This window comes from Hyaena hyaena, unplaced genomic scaffold, assembly GCF_003009895.1.
Source record: "Hyaena hyaena isolate Hyena2069 unplaced genomic scaffold, ASM300989v1 scaffold_11, whole genome shotgun sequence".
Taxonomy (NCBI): Eukaryota; Metazoa; Chordata; class Mammalia; order Carnivora; family Hyaenidae; genus Hyaena; species Hyaena hyaena.
In genome coordinates this window covers 4,156,669-4,173,799 of record NW_024080643.1, presented here as the reverse complement: position 1 = coordinate 4,173,799, position 17,131 = coordinate 4,156,669, and the positions used below count along the sequence as shown (strand labels likewise).

Here is a 17,131-nt window from a genome sequence, read left to right as displayed (position 1 = left end):
TGGCTGGACTCGGACTTGCAGTTTGCACACTGTGGCGAACAATGACACAGGGGTTACCCTGCTCACTCCTACTGTGGGAGTCCCTGGTTAACACTCCGAACTCAGGGCTACGCTGGGCAGCTCACTATAGGCAGATGAACCTCCAGTCCTGTCTGGGCTCTCATCATTTTGTGCCCTAATGTGTCAACTCATTTCACCCACCTGAGCCTCAGTTTACTGCACTAGGTTCCTATGCATTCGGCACCTGAGTGGTTCATGTGTGCACTAGTAAAGATGTGCTGACGGAGGGGTGCATTGTTCCCAGTAGACTGTTAGCACATGAAAAGGATGTTTTTAAAACCTCACTCAATAGTATTTAGCAGACGGGAGGGGAAAGAGTAATTAAGTGCCATTTGTCACCCAGCCCAGCTCAATAAACATTTTTTGTTGTTGTTATGCTTAAGAGAAAAAGAAAATGTAATTAAGTTTAAAGAACTAAATTGGGGCGCCTGGGTGGCTTAGTCGGTTAAGCGTCCGACTTTCGCTTAGGTCATGATCTCGCGGTTCATGGGTTCGAGCCCCGCGTCGGGCTCTGTGCTGACTGCCAGCTCAGAGCCTGGAGCCTGTTTCAGTCTGTGACTCCCTCTCTCTCTGACCCTCCCCTCCTCACGCTGTGTCTCTCTCTCTCTCCTAGAAATAAATAAAAACATTTAAAAAAATAATAATAAAGAACTAAAGCTGTGGCCTTAGGGAAGGACTTTGGATGTCAGTCATACCCTAAAAATCTGTAGAAACCTTTCTGGAACCACACTTTTAAGTTACATGCACGAAATCTTCCCAGCTCCAAGTTTCAAAAACCAACAACGGAAACAACAATATTTGAAAATCTCTATATAAGTTGTGTTAATTGGGGAGGGGGCTTCATATTTCCAGTAGGGCAGCTCAAAGCTCATCGTCCTCCCTTCCCTCAGCAAGTAAAATTCTTACTGAGTTTCATAATCTGTTTTAAATAGTACATCGTTGTTGCAAAGTGTTATGTTTAAACGACTGTACTCTTTGATAAATATACATAGCAGATGATCCAGGACGTAGCCCCGTGCGTATAGCTCGAACCAGTCCCGCCTTCCACGGGCAGGAACCACCGCAGGCGTTTGTGGCAAAGAGCAGTACCCAAAGTGCCAGCTCAGCTCTGCGCCTGGGGGCTCAGCTCTGCGCCTGGGGGCTCAGCCAGCCGCAGAGGTGAGGGGGTTGTTGATGGAGGGCTGGACTTGCAGAGGGAGCTGGCTAGTCAGCTGCTTCCTGTGATTTGCCTGGGAGATGGAGGGAGGGGCTGGGCTAAATTTTTCTTTCCTGTGAGTAATATGTGTTTTCGGTAGAAAAAAAAAAAACCCAGGAAGTAGAGATAGCCGAAGAGATATGCAAATAACAGCCACCATCCTGCTCCATCCCACATGCACGATTCCTGAACACGTCAGCAGCACATATGAAAGGGGGTGGTAGTCTCAAGCCCAGCCGGCGGTGGGGGGGGGCTTTCCACCGCCTTTGAAGTCCCAGAATGTGTTCGTGAAAGGCGAGCAAATCCTAAAACAGGCCCTACAAAAATTAGAGTATATGCTGACATATACTGTGTGTAAGGCTGAGCGCTTACAGACACACTACGTCACAGTGGACTGCGTCAGGACATAGCATCTCAAGTTCAATTTTGAGATCTGGCCCGATTGTGCTGTTTTTCCCACACCCCCCTTTGCCATGGTAGCTCCGTTGTCAGAGGTGTCAGAATCCGGAGTTTTCATGAGCCGTGTAATGTGACATTTCTCTCTGTCAACAAATACAATTCTCTGTCGCTTTAATTGCTGCCCACGAGCCCATTGTCTGTAGAAACCATAGTAAAGTCCTGTTGTTGGACATTTATTTCTTCCTTCCTGACTTCGGTAGCACAACACAGTGTGGATATTCTTGCACTTACTTCGTGGGATATTTTATTCCTTCTCTGCTTAGGATGACATGGAACGGCGCGATCGATGGGGCGTGGTGCGCTCACAGTTTTAAGTCAGAAAACAGGCACTCTTGTTTGAAAAATCGTAGCCAGCCCTCCAGTGACAGGGCGGAGGTCAGCTTTACCCCAGACCTCGCTGCTTCTGGGATTCATTGGCGGGAAGTTCCGAGTACCACAGAGAGCCACGCGACGGAGGTCCGAGCCAAGGACCGTGTGGTTAGGCGTGGGCTTTGCCGTGGCTGCTCGGGCCTGGAGGAGCGGAGGGAGGGGCTGTGACAGACACAGACAACAAGCCAGACGGAGCGCCAAGGGCCTCGGTGGACGTGGCCGGCCCGCCAGCACAGAAGACGGATGCCAGAGGATGAGTTGAAGTTGGCGTGCCAGGCTGGGGCGGGGCACTTGCAGAGAGCTGCCCTGAGCGCCCCCTGATCCTCAGCGCCGCCAGGGCCCCTGCCAGTGTCCCCCAGCTTGCGTGTGCTTCGGCCCCATGGCCCGCCCGCCCTCAGAAAGCCTCAGGCCACTTTGTGATGAGTTGTGGCAAAACCTGTGTCTTCCCGTGGAACCAAATGGTGAGGACTCCAGAGAAGCAAACAGACGAATGTGCAGCTCTGTCACCATGTCCCTTGTGGAAGAAGCCCACCTTCCGGGCCGGCTGGCCAGCCAGCTCCTTGCTCCTGGCCCTGCGCACTGGAAACCCAAGTCTAAGGAGTCCGTTCCCCCAGCCCCCACTTTTTTTAGAGCAAACTTGTCCCTCTCTCAGCTTTTGCCCTGCATTCTCTGTTCACCTCCTCGCCTGACATTTAACTTGGCCCCACAAGTCTGTTCCTTACAACCCTCTGCCGAGCACTGTGACCCAGCGTGCCAGGAACAAGCAAAGCTCACCAAAGCCTGCGCTTCTCACTGCCTGTCCCTGTCGTTCATCCTTCCCCTCGGGATTGCTCTCCTCTACCCGCCCCTAGCTGCGGAAACCCTGCTTATCTTTCTAGACGCAGCTCAAGTCCTGTCTTCTTTAAGAAGTCTTAGCAGCCTTCTCACCTTCTAAAACCCCATAGAATGTGGCCACGGTACACATCATATCCCACGGTGTAGGGTATGGATGGTCCCTCACTTAGGTTGGTTCAGTTTAGGATTTTCCAACTTGATGATGGCGTGAGAGCGAGGTGCCTTCAGTGGAAATCACACTTCGAATTTCGAATTTGGATCTTTTCCTAGGCCGGTGGTATGTTGGTACAAATCTCTCTCGCAACGCTGGGTGGTGGCCGCTCCCCAGTCAGCCACACGGCCACAAGGGCAGATAACCAACACACAGACAGCCATTCTCCACCGAGACAACTATTTGTCACTTTCAGTACAGTATTCAGTACATCGCACGAGATGGTCAACACTTTATTGCATGTTTAGTCTTGTTTTTTGTTACTTTTTTTTGATGTATATTGACACACAATGTTAGATTAGTTTCAGGGGTGTAACAGCGATGCGACAGATCTGTTTGTGGTATAGCTACCACGTGTCACCATACAACACTTACTATACCACTGACTATCTTCCCTATGTGGTACCTTTCATCCCCATGACTTACTCATTCCATGTTGGAAGCCTGTATCTCCCAGTCCTCTTCACCTGTTTTACCCACCCTCTCCCCCTCTCCTCTAGCGACCACCAATTTGTTCTCTGTATTTATGGGTCTTTGCATGCTTTTTTGGTTTGTTAATAAGTTTAATTTTTTAGATTCCATCCACCTGTAAGTGAAAATATGGTATTTGTCTTTGTCTGTCTGGCTTCTTTCACTCAGCAATATACCCTCTCGGTCCATCCATGTTGTCCCAGATAGCAAGATCTCATTCTTATTTATGGCTAATACTCCATTGTGTGTGAGTGTGTGTGTATACATACGTACACACACCCCACGTCTTCTTTATCCATTCATCTGTGGATGGACGCTTGGATTGCTTCCGTATCTTGACTATTGATTGTAAATAATGCTACAGTAAACATAAGGGCACATAGATCTTTAAAATTGTGACTTTTTTCTTTGGATAAATACCCAGCAGTGGAATTCTTGGATTGAGTGGTATTCCTATTTTTAATTTTTTGAGGAGCCTCCATACAGTCTTCCACATTAATATTTTATTATAAAATAGGCTTGGGGTGCCTGGGTGGCTCTGTTGGTTGGGCTCCCAAGTCTTGATTTAGGCTCGGATCATGGTCTCATGGTTTGTGAGATAAATAAAATAAAATAGGCTTTGTGTTCGATGTTTTTGCCCAACTGACTATGGTGTTCTGTAAGTTAGGTGTATTAACTGCATTTTTGACTTACGACGTTTTCAATTTATGATGTGTTTATCAGGATATGACCTCATTGAAAATCAAGGAAAATCTGCAGATTATACCATACGTGTGTGTGTGTGTGTGTGTGTGTGTGTGTGTGTGTGTGTGTGTGTGTACTTAATGATTTTAAGTTCCTTGGAGACAAGGACTATAACCATTCATTTTCCTCTTCTGGGTGTTGAGAATCACTATGCCTTGTGCCAAGGTACTGATTCCGTAAATGAATGAGCAGCGAAGGAACCTGGACTGAGGCATAAGGGAAGTGAGTGTAAGGAGCCTCCCAGAGAAAAGCTCATCTGATAGGAGTCTGGCTCCAACATTTCTCTATAGGAGGGATTTGGGGACAGCATCGTGATCAGAAAGAGGCTTAAAAGCACTTTGTAAAGAGGGAGACAACACTTGTGAAAATAAAAGGAGACCAGAGCTGATGGAGATCACCAGGGAGCCACTTACCACGTCACGTCTCCTTAACATTCTTCCGAGGTGTACGTTTTCACTGCGATTGAATTTAATGCTTTCTGTTGTTTTTGTGTCATGGGATGTTTCCCATTGATTAAATTACATCGTTGTTTTGATTTTTTTTTTTTTTTTGTAAGAACAAATACTAACACACTTGTCCCTTCTGGGTCTTGCAGGCAACCATGGTCCTGAGCTCCGCACACTTCTGGTTGGGATTATTTCTGGTTCCCACGGCGTGTTTGATCGAGGATGTGGCATGGAGAGCGTAAGTGAAAAATGAAGTGCCCGCCCTAAGTCTCGCTCAGCTGTTTCTTGCGATCACCTTTCATGGTCGCTGCCGTAGGGTACTGTGTGCTGTGGGACTTCTCGAGAATCAGGTCCCCTGCTACCTGCCAGCAACAGATGTAAAGGATGTTAGGGGTTTGGGTTTCTGATTTGTGTTTTCCTTTAACCTGTGCTTCACCTCGATGTGAGAATATAGACAGAAAGGAGTCCTGAGGCAGGCTGGGTGACAGTCAGTAGGGACGGTACTTGTACATGATTCTTAAAGGACAGTTTCTAAGTACAGAGTCATTCCATCAGATTGAGGAATGATAGCTCAAAATTCACTTCTCCTTATAACAAAAATCAGTGCTACATGATCGCTAACACAGCCTGGCTTTAAATCCCCTGCTTAACCAAAAACTGTGTATGTAGGTCATTTCAAATTAGAACATACAATGAAGGATTCTTCATTTTTCCAATAATTCACAGTAGGAATCCTTCAGGCATAATTTATTTAGAGTGTCCCTGTACAAACCTGTGAGAACATCAATCACAAAGGTGAAATTATAATGTGGGTTATATAGGAAATAAATCATGCCCAATTTTTGCTTATATTTCAAAATATATTGTTTCTGAAATATCTTGTGTACAAGCAACTAAGTAGCAAGAGAATGCAAATCTTAATTTTATCCATGAGAAGGGGATGGAACACTCCAAACGAGGTAGTACTGAATTTTGTTTGGGGTAGGCCTGATTCCTCCTACAGACAGCTGCCGACTTCCCTGAAAATTGAGCCTTCTGGATTGGTTTTCCTTTGGGTGAAGCATAATTATTTTGGGGGCCCTGAGGTAGAGAATTGAGACTTTAATCCAAACCTTCCCGGGAATGACATCAGATTTCATTTTGATCTCCCCCTCCCTCCCACACTCAGTGAGACTTGTTCGTGCCTGACAGTTAAGGTTATCTTTTGAAAAAGTCTTCATTTTAGCATTATCTTGACAATGATTCTACCTAATGCAGAGAGAGAGAAAGAGCAAGAGAGAGAATTGTATAGCACATATTTGGGGTGTTTTTTTTTTCTCTTCACTAAGTTCTGCAACTGGTAGTAAAAAATAATTTTAATTTATTAAATGGCTTGATTTGCCACTACTTCCCTTCTATCTACTAAAACCATGTTTCGTAAGTAGCTGAACTAGAATCTTTGGAAATGAAATCATTATAGCCAGTAAAGATGTTTTCTTAATCTAATAAATGCACCGAGAGGAAATTTTCTATTATTTGTTCTTACAGCGCATAGCCCAGTTGCAGTGCACCATATTACCTTGCTAAATTTCTTCCACCTTACATGACAGTCTGTGGTAGTTTTAGGTAAATACAACACGACATTGGTTACATCAGATCCCTTTACAGTCTGTACTGTTTGAGACTAGTGATGCAATTACAAATTAATCTCAGCCTGTTTTAGTTCAACTATCCAGATCAGTGCCATGAAAAAACTTTTTTTTGAGACTTTATTTGCCAAGCGAGACTTTAGCGGAAGTCCCTTTCTCCCATTCCGAAGAGTGTTGGCAGATTACGGTGTTCTCTGCCTCCTTGTCTTGGCCAATCCATCCCACGTATAAGTCGCCGGCCACCAGTGAGGCAAATTATTCCTTCCAGCAGGACTTGCTTTTGGTCTCCCCTGGCTCTGTAAAATTAGCACCATCTTCATTTTAGCAAGAATAAGTCAAAGGATAAATCAAAGGACAGTGCCTTCAGCTCCACCAAATGGAAAGAGTAAAAGTTGCTCATTTCCAAGAAGCTTGCCAACCAGCAAGGAGCAGGGACCGTGTTCTGTGAAGATGATGCTGGGCAGGGGGGGGGGGGGCGCAGCAGAGGCAGGCAGACCCCAGGCATTGTCCCACCTGCTGCCTCCTGCCCGCGAGGGGCCCAGAAAACAGCCCTGCCCAGGAGCAGATGGCACCTCAACTTTGGGTTGAGCCGGAAGGGCCGCTACAGAAGTCCGGAGGCACTTACGGAAACGTACTTGTATCTCGTTTTACTTGGAGAAACCGAGGAGGGTGGTGTATATTGACTCTCACCCGCAGTGTTTGCCCAAAGAAGGTGCTCGATTTGTGGTACACATTTCACGTCTAAAGTACAGTCACCTCTGTCCTCAAAAACAAGAATTCCACGGGTTTATTTGGGAATTCTCCCTGTGATCATGGGGCCCCGTGTTTTATCTTCCGTTCTGCTCCCAGCCTGACATCAGTGTCGTCGAGTCCAGTAAATTCAGAGGCTCCTCTGGGAAGAGAAGGCGGACTATGAGTTGCTCCTCTCCCTTGAGGCCACAATAACTGTGATTTCCCTCTCTGAGCGTCAGAACGTGTTCTGTTTTCCCTTCCTGCACACTGATCGAAACCACAAATCCTGACTGTCCACACCTCCCTGCGCTTGGTCCCTGTGGCCCACTGTTGATGAAACATGGCGAGCTGTGGCCGGCCTCGGACTTCCAAGGACGGTTTTGAATGGAGTGAATCGGAATGACGGACGCCTGTGCCGTGACGGTGGCTCAGGGCAGTGTTGGGAGGCTGTCACGGTGCAGTTGCAGTCTCTCATCTTGCCTGGGACCAGTCTTCCGGACTTTTGGTTTTGTTTTTAATTTTGGTGGTTAACTGTTTTTGAAAGAGCTTTTAAGTCCCGGCAGAAAGCAGGCCCGCCTTTCCACATGTATTTCTATGAGCGAAAGTGAGCTCCTCTCTCTCCATGTTCCCCCCTTACTCTGCCTAGTCCCCCTCTCCCATTTCAGGACCTAGACTGTTTTAGAGGCGGGGGTAAAAAAAAAAAAAACCAGCATGAGGTAATTCAGTCATTTTTTCCATGAAGTCTGTCAGCTTTCTGGTTGAAGATCCGTTAGACTATCTTAAGTCAGATTTGGATGCCAGTAAGTACCTACTGTGTTATCCTGTTAACCGTGATTTTCAAAAGGGACCAGACTAACACATCTACAAAAATGACTGATTGATTATATGTGATACCTGGCTAATGAGTATTTTTATTAGGAGCATGAAGTTTACATAGCCCAGAACTATTTTAATACACTTTAGCTTACTTCCAAAATGTTTACCCATGACCGCATTCTTAGGTCAGCTGCCATGTCCTCATTCTCATTTAGGAGAAGCTCGTTAGTTGCTCTGCAGAAATAATATGAAGTTCAAGGCAACCAAACACAGGAGGCAGCCTCCTTTTATCTAACCATATCTCTTCCATGTTACCAGTCAGCACACAATACGTTCAGCAGTTCCAGAATGACTTCATTTCCTTGTTATAATCCTGGATAGGCGGTGAAAGGGAAATAAAAAGTCATAAGAAATATCTGTATACAAATGAGTCTTGATTTAAAAAAAAAAAAACTAAGTTTTTGTGAACCACACAGTTTCATCCGCATTTAATGGAATTAAACATCTTCTTGGCTTGCTACTTTTCCATGCAGAAGAAGGAGTCAAGAGAAAAAGTTTCAGAAAGAGGAAAATGAAAAGTTCGAGATTCTATGCTGATCTGTTTCTGTTCAAAACCCCTAACAACCGGGAGATACCCATTGCTGTATCTCAGGGCCCCCAGACGACTCTCACACCCTGACAGTGGCTAAGCACGCCCACGGTACCCCCTGTGTGATCATCTGGGCTCTTGATGGGGGGTTGGATGGAACCCCAGACGGAGAGGGTGAGCCATTCAGGGATAATGTCGCAGCTGTGACTTAGAGCAAGCCAAGCCCCGGCTCCTGGTAAGACTGAAATTGCATGCCGGTGGCTAATGCTTAAAGACTGGCTTTTCACATGTGAACTTTGACGGGGGGAGAGTCATTTACCTAATGAAGAATTTATTAATTAGGTAACGGCCCTTGAAAATGCAGTTTTGCCTTGGCCAGCATCGCTTCTACCCCAGCACCACACACAGAAGGACTCGCGGAATCAACTCCACCGTTGCCATCCGGTGTTCCCAAATAGCGGTCCAGTCCTGTGAGCTAGCCTCGTGGAAATGCTAAACACCTGCTGAGTAATTCTCGGACACCAATGAGTTTCATCCACTGAAAACATGCACAGTGTCTGGGGGCATTAGGGTACTCAGCTCATTTCCCACTGAAACGGTTTTGTGAATGAGCCCAAACCGGCAGCTTCAATGTAGTGGGTCAGATGCTTTCTCCCTTGGCCTACGGCATAGGTTTCCCGCCCACTGGCCCAGCCTTCCTGTTCCTAGCCTACTTCTTGGTGGCCCCCTTGTCACCCAGCCCAGCAGATGACTCCGAAGGCTGTTATAGAGGTTGATGAGCCCTGATTGCTCAGTGTCAGGAGAAAGAGGGAGGAAGGCAGGGAGGGTGATGGATTGAGGACCATCCTAACCCAAGGAGAGCACAGGCCATCCTCCAGGACCCGCAGATGTGTTCTCTTGGGACCTGTATATCTGGGGTGAATCCTAGCTGAGCGGGGCTTGGCCCTTGGTTGTCTGGTCCTCATTGGAGCCCCGTGAGCCCATGAGATAAAAGTTCAAGTTGGGGGCCCAGCGTATTCAATAATAGTGAACAGTGTAAATTTCAACATTCTTTTTTTTTTTTTTTTTTTTTTTTTTACTGTCTCCAGCAAAACGTTAAACGTTTTCTCATTTCTTGTTTAAATTAAAATTCCACAGTCTCTACTTTGAACTGCAGTACGTTATCACCACTGAGTCCCGGGACTCGGCTTGATGTAAGGAAGGTATTCTGTGTTAAAACCCGTGTGGCTAGGTTCCCTTGTTTACTTTGGGGAGAAGGAATGACAGGCACATACACAGCATCTTAGAGCTAATGCTCCGTTAGAGATTAGCTCAGAGTGTTAGGGGACGACCGGGCATTATCTTCTCGGGCTTTCTTCCCTTGAAGGTGGAGGGTGGGAGGGAGACTGTGATTTCACTGCAATAGCTCACGCCTTCAGAATGTTCCTGTTACACTGTTTTTGCTTCCTTGCAGAGATGCTCCGTGTTTGTTCTCATTCTGTCTTTGAGTCCCGGCCCTTAGTGGGATCCTCACATCTCTTTACACTGAAACTAATGCAAAGCTTTCCATAAAAAGAAGCCTGCACAGTATTGCTAAGCACTGAGCAATTTTTCTGTTTAGTTTTTTTTTTTTCCTCCGTTTCATACCTGTGTCCAGTCACATGCCTGGTCCTTCAACGGTATCGTTTCCAACAGTAGCTCTGTGTTTAGTCTCAATTTCAGGAAGATCCTGAGATCAGCCACTTATTTGAATGTGGTGTAAGGTGTTCTTAGTTTAATCAGTAAAAGAGTGCAGGCCGTTCTTCCTCCAGTTCAAGGGGAGGGACCAGGCTGAGGTTTAAACTGTGGTGCGGAGACCAACTTATTTCTGTTATTCGATCTGTTGTTTTACACCATGGAGCCCACACAGATGGGCCCTAACAGTAAGTCTCTGCAAGACAAGGGTGGAAAAGCTGGGCCTGGGTGTTTGTGTTGGCCCTGAGTTTCAGGGCCAGGGTTTGGCTTGAAGAACATGAACTCCAGCATTATAAATCCCACTCCCGGGGCGCCTGGGGGGCTCAGTCGGTCAAGCGTCAGATTTCAGCTCAGGTCATGATCTCATGGTCCGGGAGTTCGATCCCCGTGTCGGGCTCTGTGCTGACAGCTCAGAGCCTAGAGCCTGCTTCGGATTCTGTGTCTCCCTCTCTTTCTCTGCCCCTCCCCTGCTCGCACTCTGTCTCTCTCTCTCTCTCTCTCTCTCTCTCTCAAAAATAAACATTAATATGGGGCGCCTGGGTGGCTTAGTCGGTTAAGCGTCCGACTTTCGCTCAGGTCATGATCTCGCGGTTCGTGGGTTCGAGCCCCGCGTCTGGCTCTGTGCTGACTGCCAGCTCAGAGCCTGGAGCCTGTTTCAGTCTGTGACTCCCTCTCTCTCTGACCCTCCCCTGCTCACGCTGTCTCTCTCTCCTAGAAATAAATAAAAAAATAAATAAAAAATAAAAAAAAAACATAAATAAATAAAGCCCATTCCTGCTGGGACAGTGGCTCTTTTGATGCTGAAAGGAGAACAAACCGCTTAGCCGGACTCTGTGACCCCCATGGGGGCCAGGGCTGAGGGACCGCATACCCCACTAGGGTAAGGATTTAAAGCGTCTTCTGGGTTCTTAGGTCCTGCGGTGAAAAACTTTAGAGATGGACGCATGAATATCCGTGAACCCCCCAGTCTTTGGTCTGAATGGCTGGGTCCTCGGCCAGATTCTCAGGCTTTCAGCAACAGGCAGTGTTCTTTGGCGGATGTGGGCTAACATCTGAGGTTCACGGTCCAAGTGTGTTCTGCGGGACTTGGGGTGCTTCCCAGCATATGAAAGTGGAGCCCCAGCCATGCACCGGGACTGTGAATGTTCCGTGATGTCCAGAGCAGCAGCCTCGGCGTCAAAGGGCATCCAGGTGTGGCCCCAAAGGGAGCAGTCTGGCCTTAACGCTGCATACAGTTCCTTTGTCATGTGCTTTTTGCTTTTCCTTCCCACACAGGGCCAAGCATACCTGCAAAAAAACGTTGCTGGAGGAGGTGCAGGAGCTGGAAACGAAGGCCAGAGTGATGGGAAAAGCGATGCTACGGGACAGTAATGGAAAGAGGTGGGTCAGCGCCGGCCGGGAACGCAGGGCCACCGGTGCCCCCCACCGGCTCCCTGCTTTTCCTTCCCATCGTTCTTTTTCTTCTTCTCAGTTTTCCATGCCATCACGGAACACTCAGTTTTTACCCCTTTGGGTTATTCTCAAAGAATATAGTCATAGGGAGATTTAAATTGCATTTTCTCAGTGGCCACATGAAATGTGGCCCGTCCCCAGGTAAAGCTGGGGTTCTTACGGGGTCCAGGCATGGGCAGAACAGCCCAGATGCAGAAAACTGAAATTGTAGCGATACCATTTTAAGGTAGAAAAGTCCTGTTTTAGTTCTATTACCAAAGCTAGGCCTTTTGATCAGGCCCAATTGTTGTACTCAACGATGAGTGTCTACCATGAAGGTCTGCGTGCCGAATAATGCACGTTATTCACATAACTCTTATTTCATAGCAAGAGTAACTGGGGCCTTTTGTTTTGCGTTTAATGAATTAGGATTTTCTACTGGTGTTGAGAAAGTGTCATGTGACATATGGGCAAGTTCACAGGAACAAATGCTGTCACTCCCTCTCTTTGTTTCTAGTAGAACCTCTTCCCCATACCTACAAGTTGGGCATGAGAAACAGCTTTTGATTAATCCTGTACGTTAAAATGTTACTAGATTGCATTTAGCTAAAGCCTGCCTACTAACAAAGGAAGTTTACCTGGACCCAAGAGCAATTAAGCATTGCCATCTTAGACAGATGGAATGTCTGGAAAACTAGGAGTACCACTCTCCTCTAAGTGCATTGAAGGAAATCTGTCGCTAACTGCCAGGGAAATAGAAATCTACAAGCTGAAGACTTCTAGGGATTCCTACTACATGTCTTAATGTTTCAGTTCCGTTTGCTTGTACCATATTCCAAAGCAATGAAGAGAAAGCATTTTCTTTTAAGGACAGAATCCAGAGTTGGAGATCTGTTAGGAATAGAATGTCACATAACTGCAGATATGTCAGGGAAGGGGCTGTAGAGTATGTCGTTGAAGTTGTGGTTTCTGTGTTTGTTTTTGACACTTTTTTAACAAGTGAGTCCATTAGCCTTCATTTTAGTCACTATAAAAAATAATCTGTCAGCAAGACAAAAATCACTGTCTTCATTTAGCTTAAAGCCATGACTGGGTGGGGACAGCGACCGGGCTTGAAGCAGATCTATATATAACAGTGACACAAGGCAGCACATGGCAAAGGCCTGCCCTGCCCGTTAGATACTTTAGGCCCAGTGCTTAGCACCTACTAGATTTTCAAGGGCCTACAAAAGTCTTTGAGACCTAAAAAAAAAAAAAAAAAAAGTTCACCAGCTCTAAAAATAGGGAGAAGCCTCCGCAAATTGAAATTAATAAAGGTTTAGGGGCGCCTGGGTGGCTCAGTTGGTTAAGTGTCCGACTTTGGCTCAGGTCATCTCACGGTTTGTGGGTTCAAGCCCCACCTCGGACTCTGCTGACAGCTCAGAGCCTGGAGCCGGCTTCAGATTCTGTGTCTCCCTCCTTCTTTGCCCCTCCCCTGCTCACGCTCTGTCTCTCTCTATCTCTCAAAAATAAATAAATGTAAAAAAAAATAATAAAGGTTTAAAACTCTACAAAATGCAGACCAGCCTTAATAACTGTTAGGTATAACAAGCACGCTGAGTTTTAGCATCTTTGGAAACAAGGCACAGGGCCTCTTTGATCTTAAGAATGCTCATGTGTGTACACAGTAACTGCTAGAGAGCATAGGTTATTCCGAAGCAAAATGAGAAATTGCAAAGCAACACCTTAAAAACACCTCTCCAGCATTTGACAGGAAAACCGAGCTCTTCAACGTGGCATAAGAATGCACTTTACTGTGTTTGATCTGACGTGGGGGCCACAGCCTCGTTCTGCCCTGTGAGGCTGAAACAGGCCTGGACGTGGGGTCGGGTAGCGTGGAGGGCGTTCAGAGGAGGGGGCGGTGCCCCGGAAGGCCACCCGGCTTGAGGGGTGAGGGGCTTCCCGTTGCAGATGGGACAGGAAGCCGGGCCAGAGGGGGTGGGCAGATGAAAGTAGGGAGCTTGTGTTCCCAGTCCCCACGGAGGGAGCAGCCCGTGCAGAGGCACTAGATGTTGTGTACCCTGGTGCCTCCCACAGAGACTGGAGCCTGCGATTGGATTCTGGCTCGGCTGCCGCTTAGCCGCGTGACCTTGGACAGGATACCTGACGTCGTGGATGGGCTCTCCGTCTGTGACAGAAGGCTACCATTTGGGGGGAAGGCAGTTGGGACTGAAAGGAGCAATACGTAGCTACACGGCATATTGGCTGACCCGTGGCAGGAGGCCAGCGTCCGCTCCTTTTCAGCATGGCCAGAGAGCCGTGATGTTGCAGGGGCGGGGTGGGGGGGTGCGGGCTGTGAGCCCGTCCCCTCCTTGCCGCTGATGAAAAGAATGTAACTTTTAAAATTCACGTGCCCCGTGCAAAATTCACTTCTCAAGGCCCAGATGAGTGTCAGAAGGTAATTAGAGTTTCAGTGGGGTTTCCTACCTTCTGCACCATAGAATCTGTTTTCTGATCACTTTGTCACGGGGACAACTGTGTAGCTGCAGCGACCGCGCACAAACGTGAGTGTGTGAGTGAGCGTGCACCCCCGCTCCGTGGCTCTGGTTTCCTTGCGCTCTCCTCGCAGCGCCTTGCCTCACTCTTGTCTTCGTAGCAGAAGGTCCTTTGGGGATGCCCCTCCTCCCATCATCCTCAGACACCCCCCCTGCCCCGACCACCACCATTTGTTTTTCTCCCTCCTAATTGCTCCCAGATTTGCTGGGTGGTCCGTTTGCAAACTAGATAGCGGGCTGCTCTGATTGTGTCCCGCCCGGTCTCCCAGCTGTTGGTTTATCGCCTTTGTTTGCTTCTTTCACACCTGCCTGGATTCCCGTGCACCTCTGGCACTGGGGAGGGAGGGGGAGGGGGGTGGTTCAGCCCAGGAAGGGGTGGGGGTGGAGGTCTCCTCAGCCCCGTCCTTCCGCGTAAAGATTTAGAGACGCCCTCTTTGAGAGATCCCCAGCACTCCTCTCGTACCTCCCCAGCTCTTACTCCCCACCCCCCATCTAATATTTCACTTGACTCGCGCATCTGTCTTTGGCTGTTAGTCCAGCGCGTAGTAGGAGCTCTGTAAATATTTGCTGACTGCCTGGACATGCGAAAGCCCGGGGAGTTGGTGGCTGGGAAAGGAGAGTGAGCCTGTGGACCTGCCGTACCTGTTGTGTTGGCTCAGTTCGAGCGTAGCCCCAGAGACGCCGAGAGATATGTAGGTGGCCACGTGGCCATTTATGTCATGGCCTAAGAATGGAGCTAACAGAGTCACAGATGGAGAGGCACGTAGGACGTCAGCCTGCACGTGCACGCATGAGGAGCCGGGAGCTGGTGCTCCCAACAGCCCCCAGCCCATCCTGCACACCAGGTGTCCTCAGCATCCGTTGAGGACGGGAGACTGACGCAGCTCAGTTCTGAAAGGCTTCCCTAGGGCCCCGTCAGGACATCCTGCCAAGTCATAAAACCCAGGTCCAAGTCGCTGGCAAATGTTCTAGCAGTTTTTCTCAGGAGTGTAACTCACACGAAACAGAACAAAACTGTTTATGCATTAATCTTGAAAAGCACTCTTGTGCCACATTTACAATTATAATTTTGAAACGGGACCTAGGGCTTCCCAGTGTCCCTCTGTGCTCCTCATCCATCCAACACAATACTTTGAACTTGCCATCTTACTGCTCTGGTCGAAGCCCCAAACTTTTACACTCTTGGTAAACGTGAAAACGTCATTAGCGCGCTTCCGCGTTAAGTAAATCTTGTCTTCCGAAATGAACCTGTGTCCTTTATGCATAATTAAACCTGTCCTCGTGACTTAGAGAAACGAGGCTGAGAAAGAGATGAGATCTGAGAATAAGATCTCCAAAAAGTGCAGGGAAGTAAGAAAATGCTTACGGTGGTGAACAGAAACGTTCGTCTTGATTGCATTTCATCTTTCCCCGATGAAACCTTTTTCTTGATGTATTGTTTGTGTGCCTCCCAAATACCAGGCACTTGTTAATATTTGGATTGTTCAGAACACCTTCCCGCAAACCAGCTTCCCCAGAAATCTTTACCTGTTCTGTGTGTAAAATAGAGTCTGTCATGCATCTAGTGGCTTTGCACACCTCTAAAATGAGCTTCCCAGAAGGGAAGAATTCTGGCTTTCAGTGTTTTGGTAGTATTTTCTCAGTCTTTATTCCTGAAGTAGAAGTCATGCAGTTTCTGTTTTTCCTCTGGTGGAAGAAAAATCTTCCAACGGCCATAAGTAAAAATGATATGAATATAAGTTTTAAAAATGCCTAAGATGTCGTGTATGGGTGACAGACTTTTTTCCCTTCCATTGTTTTTCTTTCTTGGTACAAGGTAGAGGTGTTCTGGTGCTTTGGGTATGAGAGCAGTCAAGAAGAAAGGTGAATATATTGGATGAAAATACCCAGTTTTCCAGTTATATTTAATCTGAAGAAACAACAAGGAGACCCTTTTGTTTAGACCTTCTTTCTAGTCATCACAGTTGGTGGGAGGGGGTAGGAGAGGCCCTGTGCTGATTTTCTCCAGTTTCAAGGTCAAGGAGTTCTGGTTGCTGCCCTTGGCTTCCCCCAGCAAGGCGGTGGGATTCTCTGTCACTTAAGTGCATCCCTGGAGTGTAGTTTCCTCTGTGCCCTGGTAAAGGTACCCGGTGACTGGTCTTTGCCTTATGGAGCGATCACTGAACCTCTTACTTGGTTTTGTGTCCTCATGAATGCTGATACACGGGCTCTGTGACCCCGGGGCTAAGCCGGCACACTCGGGGTAATCTAGACAGGCTGTCTGCCTCTTGGGAATTCAGGAGGGAAACGTGATTCACTCCCGTGTGTGGATGCCACAGCCCATGCTCACACAGCCTCCATTTCATCAAGGCTCCCCCTGTGCAGAAAGGTAGGGGCGCTGGTCCAAGCCAGCCATCTGGGAATCCTAATGGATTGTTATCAGTGGAAACAGAGGCCAAAGCCTCAAACACATCAGCACGGTTCTCAAAGACCCCAAAGACGATTCCTCCAGGCAGCACTCACCTGGTGCTCTTTCAAAACCCAATTCTATTAAAAAAACAAAAACTCTTGCTTTTGGGGATGTGTCAAGTAAGAAGTTGCTGCGGTGGAGGTCAAGGAGGTTGTTTCCTGCTTTCTCCTCTAGGGTGTTGATAGTTTCCTGTCTCACGTTCAGGTCCTTTATCCATTTCGAGTTTATTTTTGTGCATGGTGTGAGAAAATGATCTAGCCTAAGTGTCCATCCACAGATGAATGGATCAAGAAGATGTGGTTTATCTATACCATGGAATACTACATGGCAATGAGAAACAATGAAATCTGGCCATGTGTAGCTACATGGATGGACCTTGAGGGTGTTATGCTGAGCGAAATAAGTCAGGCAGAGAAGGACAAATATCATATGTTTGCACGTATAGGAGGA

At 47.5% G+C, this 17,131-nt stretch overlaps 1 protein-coding gene across 5 annotated transcripts in view; it reads left to right on the top strand.

Moving 5' to 3' along the window:
• The window catches only part of LOC120247599 (phospholipid-transporting ATPase IB), a 583,538-nt gene that overhangs the window by 524,403 nt on the left and 42,004 nt on the right, over nucleotides 1-17,131 (top strand). For all 5 annotated transcript variants that reach the window (XM_039255602.1, XM_039255593.1, XM_039255610.1 and 2 more), the window contains 2 exons: nucleotides 4,939-5,027; nucleotides 11,543-11,647. In XM_039255602.1, the coding sequence (XP_039111533.1) occupies nucleotides 4,939-5,027; nucleotides 11,543-11,647 (194 nt within the window). The remainder of the gene's footprint in view (nucleotides 1-4,938; nucleotides 5,028-11,542; nucleotides 11,648-17,131) is intronic.